The sequence below is a fragment of the Amborella trichopoda genome, chromosome 5 (assembly GCF_054954075.1).
Source record: "Amborella trichopoda isolate Santa Cruz 75 chromosome 5, AtrichopodaSantaCruz75HAP2 v2.0, whole genome shotgun sequence".
Classification (NCBI taxonomy): domain Eukaryota; kingdom Viridiplantae; phylum Streptophyta; class Magnoliopsida; order Amborellales; family Amborellaceae; genus Amborella; species Amborella trichopoda.
In genome coordinates, this window is record NC_142340.1 from 1,046,357 (window position 1) to 1,060,500 (window position 14,144).

The 14,144-nt window shown below is 37.7% G+C and overlaps 1 protein-coding gene across 3 annotated transcripts; it reads right to left on the reverse strand.

The window, feature by feature from the left end:
- Positions 1-3,877: 3,877 nt before the first annotated feature.
- On the reverse strand, positions 3,878-13,649 carry LOC18426627 (uncharacterized). 3 transcript variants are annotated; one of them, XM_088866619.1, is made up of 4 exons: positions 12,642-13,649; positions 12,020-12,100; positions 7,362-7,459; positions 3,878-4,695 (listed from the first exon to the last, which is right to left on the reverse strand). In XM_088866619.1, exons 1-3 carry the CDS (start codon positions 13,018-13,020, stop codon positions 7,389-7,391), a joined length of 531 nt encoding a protein of 176 aa, XP_088722745.1. In that variant the 5' UTR covers positions 13,021-13,649; the 3' UTR covers positions 3,878-4,695; positions 7,362-7,388. The 3 variants fall into 3 exon arrangements, with proteins under 3 accessions (XP_088722745.1, XP_006833332.1, XP_088722746.1); XM_088866620.1 differs by lacking the exon at positions 3,878-4,695 and adding an exon at positions 6,075-6,913; XM_006833269.4 differs by lacking the exon at positions 7,362-7,459.
- Positions 13,650-14,144: the final 495 nt, after the last annotated feature.

Genomic DNA, 14,144 nt, shown 5'->3' on the forward strand with positions numbered 1-14,144 from the left:
TATATTTTTGTTTTGTTGCTGGACATGAGCCCGTGACACAACGTTTTATTCGAAGGCATCCACTTCGAAGCTCGAACAAGACATGGTCTCGTGATTTTATTTGCTTTCAGTCACCATCCAAATGACATTCCATCACCTGCCTCTCTCTTTAACTCTTTATCATTTATCATCTCTCTCTCCATCTAATGTCAATTTTGTTTTAGGGAAAATTTCAGGTACACTCTGGATAGGGTAGTAACGGGTCAGCTCCGGCTCGACCGAACCCGGACCCAAATAGTATTCGGGTTTTGAATATGGACCTGACCTTTTAGGCCCAAAATCTAAATCCATATCTAGACTTGAGATCGGGTCTTCCCATTGGGTCTCAAGTCTGGTCGGGTCCATGGCCACCCTTACACCTGGACTCTAATTTCTAAGCATTACCCATCAATACTTTATTGTTCCAACCAGCCCCTTCAATAATAATAATAATAATAATAATAATAATAATAAAATTATATTTTTTGGACCGAAATACCCCTTTCCCACACCCCATTTTAACCGACATTTCTCTTTTTCTTATCACTCTCCCACTTTTTGTGAGCTGGTCCGATTTTACCCGACATCCACAATTTGAATAGGGTGTAATTTGCGTAAGTTTTGTAACCTTAAACAATCAAAATAAAGTGTACCTCCAAAGTTTGTCATGAGATGCAATTTTGGTTTTGAAAATTCTTAAGATAGTGCAGGAATATGTGTTTATAAAATTTTAAAGACCAAAAATAGTTCAAATCAATAAGAGCTGTAAACATCACGATGTTGCAATGATCAAATTAGATGGTTTCCAACATCAAAACAACATTTTTTGAAGGATTGTACACCTTAACTCTACATTTTAAGATGTCAACCTTATGAACCTTTTTGTTTTAGATAATTACAACTTATATACATTTTTTCCATTTAATATCGTAAGACACGCAAAATTTTAATATCAAAAAAAAAAATTGCATCGGATGGGAACATTTTATTAGAAGTTGGTCCGACATATTATTGGGCTTGACGAACACATTTTGGGCATCATATTTTGGGTGGGAGAGAAATGTAGGTGGAAATGGGGGGCATTTTCATCCAAAAACTTCAATTTTGTGGTGGGTGAAAAATAAATTAGAGTTAATAGTGTAATTTAAAAACTATTTGGAGCAAAGGCTAAACGGTAGGGTCCAGGGATATCAGCAATTTGCCCTTTACTTTATCATACGTCTCAAATGTCACGTTCTTTGAAAGTCAGCATCTCTCCAGTAAAACAAGCCTTAGATCTCTCTCAACTCTCTCAAATTTAAGCCTAAGATTTCAAGCTAAAAACCAATGGAGGAAGCTATTCACCCCAAAACAAGCCTCTAGCCTCTCTCTCTCTCTCCCATAAATTAAGTCTAAAATTTCGATCTAAAAACCAATGAAAATGACATGGTAACAATGTTTGCCTACAGTAGGGAGAAGCTGCACTACCAAAATGGAAATGACATGGTCACAATGTTTGCCTACAGTAGGGAGAAGCGGCACTACCAAATGACTATATGCTCTAAAGGAGCATAACCTATATTTAGTCTCTTGGCACGGCGTCCTATATTGAAATACCCAATATGTAGGAGTACCCTAGGGGTGGTGCTCTAAAGGAGCATAACCTATATTTAGTCTCTTGGCACGGCTCCTATATTGAAATACCCTATATGTAGGAGTACCCTAGGGGTGGCAACAGGTAGGGATGGAAACCCAGTCCCGACGAGAGAGAGAGATCAAAATCCTAAAAAAAGAGAGTAAAATTCGTTATGAGAGGATCAATCCTGAACGTGCATCTTTTAAAAGAATAACAGTGAAGACCTTAAACAATCCAATTGAGGCACACCTCCAAATTTTATCATAACATGTGACTTTGTTGGCAAAAATTCTTAGGATTATCTTAAAATATATTTTCATATCTAATTAGTAAATTTTAAATTCCAAAAATAGTTAAAATCAAGTAGATCTATAAATATATGAAAATCTTGAAAATATACGGTCTAGATAATGTGTTGCAAGATCTAATATTCTGGGATTCAAAAAAAAAAATTTTCATATTCATACATCTCGATATCGAGATGATCAATTAGAGGGTTTTTCAAAATTAAAACAACATTTCCAATAGATTTTTGAAGTGCATTTATGATTCTACATTTTAATGTTGCAATCTTATATAAACTTTTCCCTTACATAAATACATATGTATTATTTAATTATTATAATTATAAATATATATTTAAAATAAATTAATAAAATTTAAGTCTAATTTAGCTTGGGTCCACATGGACCCAAACCAAACCTAAATACCATTCGAGTCCAAAATTTGAACCCGGACCCAACCTGCCGGATCCAAATCTTAGACCCATACCCAAAACCCAATCGAGTCAAGTCCCGATTGCCACCCCTTGAGTACCCCAACATAACCCTGTATATAATTCTTCCCACAATTGCAAGTGTTAATTCTTTTTATTAATCCATCATTACAATGTGATATTAACATTTTTTTTTGAAGATCTATTTATTTTTACTCCAAAAGTAAGCTTTTTTTAATTGAGTATTGAATAAATTTAAAGTTTTTAATTTGTTAAAATAAATCATATGGCTGTTATATTTATAAAAAAACGTGGACCATTTCGAACTCCCTATCGCTCTTTCTGTCTACATGTGCCCTTCTTTTTATCTACTACCTCTCTCTCTAATTATGTCATTTCTCTAACTCCTCTCTCCCCCTTACCCCTCTCGGATCATGCCCTAACTCCTCTCTCCCTCTCCCCGTCTCTCTCCAAGCATACCCTTTCATATGTCATCTCTCTCTCTCTCTCTCTCTCTCTCTCTAAATCCTCATCCCCTTTTACCCTTCCATTTCTTTAAAAAACACTTACTCCCTTTTACCCTTCCATTTCTTTAAAAAACACTTGTTCCCTTTTACCCTTCCATTTCTTTAAAAAACACAACACAACACTTGGGCATGGCCTTTGAGCGTAGCATGAGTCCAATCCATTGTCAAACCCAACTACAATACCATAATCCCTTTAATATAAAGTAGACATTCAGGAAATCTGTGTTTGTCACCCTTATAAAAAATATATGTAATTGCCATTCCTAGTTGTCAGATTCAGATCTAAATAGGTAATTGTGATACCTTTGGTCATAATGTCACAGTTCTAATCTTGATCAAACGGCAGAGCTCCAATCTAGTATATTTCAGATGCGTCTGAAAGCTTTTCCCCAATTATCCAATGGCCACTCTCACAAGATAGAAAGGGCAAATGAATTCACACAATAGGTTCCACAAAAAGTCTCAAACAATATCAAACTACTTACAAGAATATCATAAGTACGTAGAACATTCACAATTATCCAATGCTCTCTCTCTCTCACTGAAAATATCAGTATATTAGACACTCGCAATTATCCTACTCTCTCTCTATATATATATATATATATATATATATATCTTGTCTAGATGGAAAGGATAAAACCAATTTACAGAAGGGTGAGGTTTGTAAAAGGTGTCAAACTTAAACAATCATAGTAAGATACACCTCAAAATCTTATTATAAGATGTATTTTAGGCACCAAACACTTATGATCGACCTAGAACTTATTTTTCACCCTTACTGTGAAATTGAAAACTCCAAAAATAGTGCAAATCTAACAAATCTTTAAATATCTTAACAATAGATGGTCTAGATAATGTGGTACAAGATGTATTATTATTATTACTTTAAATTCAATTTTTCTTTCATATTCATACAAATTGAAGTGGAGAGGATCAATCGAAGGGTTTTCTCATGACTAAACAACTTTTTCTGATGAGTTTTGAAGTGCACCTTACTTGTACAGTATAAGGTTGCCACCTTATGTGAACTTTTTTCTTTACAGAGCAGGTTCTACAAAGAGACTTAAACAATATCATTCTTCCGCAACTAATTAAAACAATGGCATTAGCGTGTTAGACATTCACAATTATCCAACCCTCTCTCTCTTTCTCCACCCCTCTCTCTCTCTAGACATTCACAATTATCCCTCCCTCTCTCTCTCTCTCTAGACATTCACAATCATCCATCTCTCTCTCTCTCATCCAACAGCAGGATAGACCTTCTTGATATCCCACCACAGTCGAAAGTTACGACGCACAAAAAGATCAACAGGCGAAGGGAGAAAAGGAGCATACAGAAAAACAGAGAGCGAAAGACATAGGGATATTATAGCCCACAAACTAAGTTTAACTCTATGCTCTTAGCCTTCCCGAATTGCCTCGCTCTTTAAAATCTCCACCCTCCCATTCCAGCCCATCATCTTCCTCGTCATCCGAAGAGAGAAGCGACGAACCCATCCATGCCTTGAAACCTTCATTAACCCTCCTCTCCATCTCTGGTGTAACCAGCACTGGTGGAGCCTCAAGCATCTCGACACCACCGTTTCGGTTGCCGGAGAACTCACCTTCATCAAGTATTAAGGCTGCCTTTCTCCTCAAGAAATGAGCTGTGCCCCCATATAGGACAACGAGAGCCCAACAAGCAATCTCATAGCACCAAAAGAGAGCGGCTGAGCAGCTGCTGCCTAGGGTGAGAATGCTTGAGCCAAGGAATGTAGCAAGGAGGCCAAAAATTATGGCAAATGTGATGTTTAGTATAGATAGGCAGCGAACCCCGCCTGAAGGAAAGAGAATGAAAACAGGACCCATGTCACTTTTTATTTTTGTATTTGATAAGTCTATTTTTCTTTGTTCATAAGTTATTGACAAGCCTTTTATTAGGTGCATTTTCATGTTTTTTACACTTTAGATCAGTTCGATAGGAGGTTCGCAACTCAGACCCCTATCTCTGCAAACAGGGGAGTCTAAACTGGTTGACAATTGATGAGTGGCTATTTCAGGAAGGAAGAAGATTATATAAGCAAACTGGCTGATACTGCAACATATGTCACTTTGAAAAGTAGAGGTCTATCAGATCCCAATTTTTGCACACATGTAGATCTGATGTAGGTGGAGAGAGAGAGAGAGAGAGAGAGAGAGAGAGAGAGAGAGAGAGTGAGTTTTGAATTCACACAAAAAGTGCAAAATATGCACATCTATGAACGCAGGCCATCCATTTTGGGATATAGAACTAGGCCTTTAAGAGCTCAAAATCAATTTATTTTTTAAATGGGATTGTATACAATCAGGCAATTTACCTTTAATACATGGTGACCACAATTACTTACAACCATCTAATGTGAAATTTGATAGCTCGGATGTGACACAAAGTTCAAGAAAATTTCTTTTGAAGTTTGAGCTTGGTCAATGGAATAATAACAGCCACCCAATTTCACATCGTCAAGATTAATGTGACCACCTTGTACCAAACATAAATGGTCTCATTCTATATATATTCCCTTTTTAAATTGCTTATTTCCCAAATCAAATATATTGTGCACATTGCAAACCAAACAAATCCTATCACCAATGTGTTTAGGGGCCTGCCTTATCACAGTAGCTATAGACCTGTTCGATTATAGAATCTTCTCCCTTTTGAGTAAAGAGGACAAGTTAAAACATGTCTTAACTGAGATCATAATAGTTTCCAAAAAGGGCAAGTATGATGCAGGACAACAAACCTGCATTGCGCAGCAAATTCAAGTTCAACATTCAGGGCCTTAGAGGCACTTTTGGGCCTCGATTGCTCAAGGAACCCAAGACGTTGGTTTTCAGCCTCTACCATTTATGCTACTGTTTCCAAAATGGGACATAATAGCGATTTTGAGTTTTTCACATCAGACCGAAAAGTTAGGCCCATGTGAAGTTGGGATATCATCATCATCATCCAAGCCTTATCCCAATTTTAAGATTCTTTTCAGAACAAATTTGTCTTGTGTTATTTGTCAAGGGCAAAAACATAAAATTCAGGCTCAATTTTAATTAGGAGTTCTAATCACATTTAGAATTGGGATTAGGGTAAAATCTATTAATAGGGTTTCAGTTAGGGTTTTTTATTCAGAGTTGATTATTGCTATTTCAAACACTGTTCTAGGGAATTCTATTGAATTCACAGATCTGTTGAAGCTAGGCTTTCTAGCTTCCATCGATTATCATTCAAAACATTATTTCTTTAATATCGTTTTTGGTCATTCGAATGTGCATCAATACAGTGTCACTGCTTTCAAATTAAAAACAACAAATGTCATCAAGTTTGAGACAACCAACAAATACTGAGGCATTGTTTCCGCAAACATTAAACTGCCTTCCACTGTCCTTTTGATAAGTACTCCACAACTCTTTCTTCACAAGCCACACTTGATATGATCCATGCTTTGATACCTTCATTCAACATTGCATCTAAGTTCTGATACCCTAAAATTGTTGTTGTAACGCCAAATCCTCGTGCTGACCCCAACTCTCAGAATGGTTAAACCCATATCCCATAGAACTTATACCCGAAGAAACAACACAACTTAGCTCAACAAAAACATCCTTGTTAAGGTCCCGCCTAAAAGGGAGTGACAAGCTACCAAAGTCCGCAACCACTCAAAGCAATTTATGACCATCTTTGCATGGTTGGATGCTAACTTCATCATCCATGGGTAACAACTACAAAGTGGACTGTCTGCAGACTAGGTTCCTCCCAAAACAGGACGCCCCTTTTGGGCAGACAATATATTAAGGAAACTGTTCTTTCCTCCGCCCACTCTTCAAATGTAATCCTTTTCTTTGCCCAACTTGTTAAGAAAACACCACCAAATGGCCATAAGCTTGTTAAAAAAATTGTCCTCTGTTTCCAAATAACACCCGCTCTTAATGGGGTTCTTGGGCTATCCAAAGGGGACCCAGTCCAGTTCATATCCCCAACCTCCTAACTCGCTTGTTTGAGGTCTTGTTTAGATTTTCACGAGGGGCCTAGAGATCAAACAACCTTCCCTTAGAACTCAAGCCACAAACCAAAGTCATCGATTATTAATAATATGTTGTTCCACTTATTAATATGAGACAAGCTGCCCATTTAACTAACATCTAATTAGGACTATTTCAATCATCGCCTGCAGTTTTGGAAGTTAAAAACTTTCTACTATTTGTTTACCTAAGCTTAGGAAACTAACCTATAAAATACCGAATACTTGTACACACTATTGAAACATTAGAAAACCAGAGCCACCAACTATAAAGCAATCATCTCGAGCTGTCTATTACTAGTATGGATTACAACATAAGTGGCACTCTAATATTTCTGAAATACATATTATTTTATATGCTGTTATCTTCCAAACAAGTTAAAGAACATGCGATCTGCACTAATGTTTCCCGGTGAATAATGATACATGAGGCACTGAGGCAACTTGTATGTTACCTATTTCATATCATTGGAATGTAAAGGTCAGAATTGATGACTGTGTTGAAGGAAGAGACAGATTTGAGGAGGCAAGCTTGCTCCTTTGCCATAATCATCTGTGAGGAATTAATAAGGTTTGTAATAATGATACTTGAAATTGAAAAAGACAAGTACATGAATCGAATAAAAAAGCACCACCTCCCACCCTTCCCAACAAGATAAGAACGTATGGATTTCCAATAAATTTTTCTTTTAGCTCAGGTGTTTCTTCCATTTTATTTTGCACGTACAACTATAAGCCGGATGAAGAATTATAGCATGCATGACTTTAGCATGCAAATATAGCTATAAGCTAGACTTATTTACCACATATGACTTTAGCATGAAAAATAGAAGCATTAAAAGCACAGTTCCTCAGATATTCAGAGCTTGCATAGTAGGCCAACAAAAAGGAACTATGCTCCATTTAATTTTACTTTTACTTTCCTTTCTCCTTTCTGAGTTTCTCATGTTTACCACTCAATTTCGGTATAAAATTTTTAGATTTAATTGGTAGTAGTGATTGACACGTGCTCTGTGGTGGCATGTACATTAATGGTGAACCAGAAAACAAGATTAATTCATTTGTCAATAGTAACCTGAACCCAAAAATCCAAAAGCAATTGGTGTAGAGACACCTAGGAGATTGTTCAAGTTGCCAAAAGGGACCATGAAACTAAACTTTGACAGCAACTCACTGGTTACTTCAAAAATGTAAAATAAATAATCAGGCATATAGCATTGGTAATGGACTATTTTCTCCTGAGGGGGCTATGATGTACAGTTTATACTCATGTAAAAGAGTAACAGAGTATATTTGCCACAGCTTAGACTCTTATGGCTAGGAGCATTACATGTATTATAGACAGATAAATACTATAAAAGAATCAATTTAGCATTTTGCACTGGTAATTGAATCTTTACAGGGCATGGTATGACACATGGTCTATATTTATGTTGTCCAAGGGTATTACTTGGCATGCAGTTTAGACTCATGCATCATACGAACTAATATGAAAATATTTACAACAAAACTAAGTCTTTTGCATTTATAAATGGAACTCTTGTAATGAGGGTCTTGCTTTACAATTTATACTCATCTCGCTAGCAGTAAACATGCCGGGGTCACATGACGAGGACCATTACATGTAGATAGAAGACTATGGATAGTATGGCTTTAGAAATCAACCATTGATGGGGGCCATTGGGATGTCTACATTGCTTCTTGCAATTAGCCAAGTAGGAAAAAGGCACTTGAGTAGACCTTCTTGACGTGGGCCTTCCCGCTTGGCTCTAACTCACCTCGTGAGCACCTCATTATGACAATGGGCACCAGACAGTGAGGGACTAGATCTCTTTATTCAAATGCATGAACATGATCTTCTTATCAAATGCGCAACTCATGAGGACTTGACATGCTTCCAAATTATATTAGGTTCATAGGCATCTCTCGTCCAATGTGTCCAGCTCCCGGTCCTCCTTGCAGATGTGGTGATTGACTACAACTCAGAGAGATGGGGGAAACAGTGTTTCTTCAACAAACACAAGCAAGTACAGAGTGGCTTCAATGGACATCCAAAAGGTCATGCGCTAGGCTCATAAAGCCTCTGCAATCTCTCATGCCACTTTCTGACTCCTTAAGACCGAATTCTTAGAGCCTTGCACAATATTTTATAGAAATCCTTGGCCAATCCATTAACCCGTGGTTGTACATAAAAGGATGCCTCCAATCTACAACAGAGAATGGCTAGAAGCTTATATATAATCTGAAATTTGGAACAAGAAACCATAGGCTAATCTGTCTGGGACCAAATCTACATAATATGGGTTTGGACAAAGTTGGCTACGACTTCCCAGTGACATTCCTTACAGTTATAGCCTCCATCCTGTTGGAGAAATAACCCATGGCAGCTAATATGAAGGTATGACCACCGGAAGAAAGTGGTTTAATTGGATGACAAGATTCATTCCTCATTCTGCAAATGGCAATGGGGCAATGGGATGCAGTAGCTCTGGTGCCTAGTGTATCAAATCTCCCTGAATTGGACATACAGAACCCCATCTCTCATAGTACATGGAGTCGGCAGATATATAGTATCCAAAGCATTTGAGCCTCATATGTCGCTTGAGTGCCAACTAGTGTATCCCACATGCTCCAGCGTGGACTTCTTTCAAAGCTTGTTGAGCCTTTTCATGAGAAAGGTAACAAAATAAGAATTCATCAAAAGACCTCCTCTACAGAATATCACTGAGGTATGTAAGCCGTTGTTTGCCTTCTCAAGGCACCTCTTTCTTTCTATAATTTGTAACTTCAAAACTGGAGGTAGGATGCAGCTCTTTTAAAAACAGATTTGCATTGGCTGATTTGAAGGGAGTACAATAGGTGCCCCCAATCTTGCCAATGCGCCAGCCTCTGTTGAGTCGCTGAGGTATACGATTTTGACTTTCATCTCATTAAACAAGGACATGAGATACTTAGCCATGTTAGCATAGGGGGCTACTTCAGTCTTCTCGACTTCATAAGTCCCTAATAATTGTCTAATGACCAATTGCGACTCACCATATACAGCTACAGTATCGAGTTGCATCTCGATGGCCATCTCCAAGCCAATAATGTGGGATTCACATTCTGCCTCATTATTCGAGTAGATCTTCTTGAGAGAGAGAGAGAATGAACAAGGAATCATTCCCTTATCAAGTGTAAAAGAGGGGAAAAAAAATTTTCTTATCTTGCCCCCTGACTTTAGAAAGCTCCAGTAAACCATATTCCTAAATGGGGTGAGGTTGGATGAACAAAACTTCCTTATCTGGGCGACCCTCATTTAGTTGAGATCCTTTGCATAATGGATATGCAACTATAAAAATCAACCAGCACTTGGGCTCTTCAGTACTTTTTGTGAGACATTTCCAGAATGGGTATGCAACTAGAAAATCAACCAGCACCTGTCCCTTAAGTTCTTTTTGTGAGACATATGTTATGTCAAACTCCATGAGAAGGAGAAACCATTTCGCAAGATGGCCTTGATATGCATCATGAGATATTTAATGATCCAGACTTGAAGATTAGTTGCACTTGGTGCCCAAGGAGGTAATGGTGTAACATTTGAACTGCAATTTTGATTGATGCACAATTTCTCTATGGGTGGGTAATCACATTCTTCACCACCATCATACAGCTCAAGTAGTATAATGCCATTTCCTTGCCCTCCTCATTGTGCTGGGCTAGCAACGCTCACAAAAATCTACTAAAGGCAGCTACATATAGTATGAGTAGCTTTCCACTAATAGGAGCAGATAGCCCTTTAGATTGCAGAGATAGGCCTTACCACTATCAAAAGCATTTTGCCTGGCTTCATGCCATTCCCATGATGCCCCTTTCTTGATTAACTTTGAAAAGGTCTACCATCTTCCCAATGGTTTGGTATAAACTTCCCTATGAGCTTCCTTAGAAGGAATTTCAGTTCTCATAAATTTCTTGGAAGTGGCATCTCTTGTATTGCCTTGAACTTGACATGATCAGTCTCGATTCCATGATGCCCAATGATGAACCATAGGATTCTTCTTGATTTAACGCCAGAGACATAATAGAGTGTGTTCATCTATGCTGGATGTCCTCAAAGCTTCTTAAAGAAAAGTTTTCTTTTTTTTAATTCTTAAAGAAAGAAAGCTTCTTAAATAAAGTTTCAAAATCATGTATCTGATTTCTCCAAGCACTTGATTCCAATTATGGATTTTTTTTTTTTTTTTTTAATAAAGATGAATTGTTTGAGCACTTTTTAAGTTCATTATGAACTTAGACAGATTCAAAAAACATTTAACAGTCAAAAATCTCAACCTTATGTGTGGGAGGCCTTTCTTAGGGGCGATGAAGAATTGACTATGAAGGTCTTTACGAAAGCACCTACTTAGAGACTATCAAGAGCCCACTTTACTATTCTTGAAGTGTTATCCGAACAGTCTATTAGATCTTAGTGACCAAGGGTGACAAGTTGAATGATATTAGGTATCAAGACAAGGCTCCAGTGACCATAGCTCCATGTAGGTCCTTGACAAGCAACTTGTTTTTTTTTCTTAAATAACATGGAAAGGGAGACATTTCTTATTGTAACACTGCAAGGGAATCATAGGTACAAATCTACTTGCAGAAAGTGAAGATTTTGAAGACCGACTCGTTGATTGTTTACCAATGAGAACACTCTTCCATTTCATAATGATCTAAATGTGCACATGTTGCTAGTCCTGACGCCTGCAACATATATCTGCGTTCTATATCGCATGATGCATATACTACTCTGAATAAATTATAACTATCTATAGATCAGTAGAAAGCTGTATGATTTTGACTATTAAGAAACCAGAGTACCAAACTATTTTGAAGGCAATCAACAAAAAATGCATAACCCACCATGCAAGATTAATGGACAAAAATCATGAAAAGCTAAACTTAAACAGCATCCTAAAGAATGCATTTGGCAATTATCAGTGACAAGCACACTCATATGATAATGTAATTAGAATATCCATTCTAACTAGATCAGAAGATTTCTGAAAAACAAAGTAAAATCTACTTTAGATAGAGAGAGAAACTCAATAGACAGGAAGGGGTGTATATAAACAGTGTCAATAGATGGTCATACCTCTCTTTGAAGCACAGTAATTATTCTCCACCACCCTAATGCATCCATGTCTCATAGGAGCAGAGTAAGCAACCGCTATCCCTGAAACCAAGTCACAAATACAAAGGAACAACCGAAAAGCCTGATATAAGATGGCATTCATCAATATTGCAAAAGTACACAAAAAGGATAATAGGCAAATCAGCTAGAAACCTAAATTTGCATCAAGGACCTATCATATGTATCAAGTTGCAAGGAATAAGAACAAGGATTCCAACTTCATACAAAGAAAGGAAAGAAAAAAGAAAAAAAATCCCGACATATAGAAAACAGTAAGCAGAGAAAGTTTCATTTAAAAATAGGATGGTGCAACTGTTCTTGAAGAGACAGATGTTGAAATCATGAAGAAAGATACGATTTTCACAATTCACAAAAGCATGAATACACACAGGTTGCACTTCTTATTGAACAAAGGGGGGAGAGAAAGAGACTTTGATATCACCAAGAAGAGAGATGGAGTCTCACTGTAAATATGAATATTCATAGTGCACCTCCAAACAAGAGAGAGAGAGAATTCGATAGTGTAACACAAAAGAAAGCAAACAACACCCTAATTGTTACGAGAGAGGAAAGTTTCACTCGCCAGCAAGAAGATAGAGGAGGGAGCAAACGAACACAATTGCAGAGGGTATAAACACCACTATCCAATAAAACTGAGCTGCGTCCTCCTCTGTCAAATAATAAGCTCCGGGAAAGAGATCAGAGACCTGAGTCCCATTTTCTGGCATAACAGGAAGCTTCTGAAGCCTACGATCATGGCAAAAAGGCCTCTCTCCATTTGGTGGAAAAACAATGTTCAGGCTAATAACTGAAGAAACCACAACACAGAGCCACAAGATCGTCACCATTACCATGACCACAGGCCTTTGTAATCGACCCCATGCCTTCTCTTCTTCTCTGAGGCTTTCATACTCGTGCTTTGGCATGAAAGCCTGGCGCAAAGCGTCGCCTATAATTGCCATCGCAGCTTTCTAGTGTCTTCTAAGGTTTCTGAATAAGAAATTGCAGAATCGCCATAAAAGGGTAGAGATTTCTAGAGTTCCAGGGATTTGGGCATTGGCTATAGCAACACTGTCGCGAGTTCAAATCCCATCTCACCTACTCAAAAAGAAGAGATTCTAGGGTTTCCCAAACTTATAGCACTTAAGAAGGAGAATTTTCACAAAAAATCTGATAATCACAATGTAAGTGCTTGAGATTTCAATGGTTTCTCCAATTACAAAGTCCGTGAACTTCTCGGGCTTCTTAAATTCTAGACTTCCCGAAAATTTCTGGTGCTAATGAAGAATAACTCATTACAATGAAAGAGCTCGATGGTTCAAGGGTTGAGCCTCGAAATTCCGAGGTTTCTCCATTACCAGGGATTCTAAAGCTCAATTGGCAGAGCACCTCGGCACTCCAATGATCGCCGTGAAGACATCAGAGGTTTCCTAATTGCTAGTTTCGAATTGTCAAATCACATAGCACGCCCACACTCCAAGGATCGCCATGACAGAGAGATCTGGATTTCTTGGGTCTGGGCCTCTTCTTGATTGGTTTCTGCAAATTTCTAGGGTTTCTAGAGTTTAGGGCTTCAAGAAAACGCAAATGCAGGTCGAAGTGAGGTATCAGGAACTCCTTAGCGTGTCCTTTAATGAGAGGTTAGTAACTAATAATCCCCTAACTAATGCCTTAACATTGATTAATTAGAGCTTGTTGCCGCCAAAACACGCAAGAACCCGTCTCTTCTATTTTTTTATACTCCCGCGGGAAAATAATGTCCATTTACTCTTTCTGGAAAACCCATTATAATAAGAGTAATTCTAAGACCCCGAATTTTGGGGATCAAACTTCTCCATATACTAAACTCATAAAAAAATAGAAAAATAAAAAAAAGAGGAATTTAACTCTTTATGTACTAGAAAAAGATTGAACAAAGACCGTTAATTTTTGAAGCGCAAGATCTAAGTATCAAAAACTTTAAACTCTTAAGTAGTTCCCAAGATTTCAGACTGAAAAAAAATCCTCCCATTTAGGTCTTTGACTGAGGGAGTAGATGAACAATATGCTCTGGTTAGAGCATAATATACGTGCTATGTTGTGGTGC

What these genes read in the sequence shown, in the direction of transcription:
- LOC18426627 (XM_006833269.4), bottom strand. Translation starts at nt 13,020, where the DNA reads ATGGCAATTATAGGCGACGCTTTGCGCCAGGCTTTCATGCCAAAGCAC. An exon ending in CCTCCTCTATCTTCTTGCTG is followed by an intron (nt 12,101 to 12,641) that starts GCGAGTGAAACT and finishes ACTTGGTTTCAG; the next exon opens with GGATAGCGGTTGCTTACTCT. An exon ending in TTACTGTGCTTCAAAGAGAG is followed by an intron (nt 4,696 to 12,019) that starts GTATGACCATCT and finishes TCTTTCCTTCAG; the next exon opens with GCGGGGTTCGCTGCCTATCT.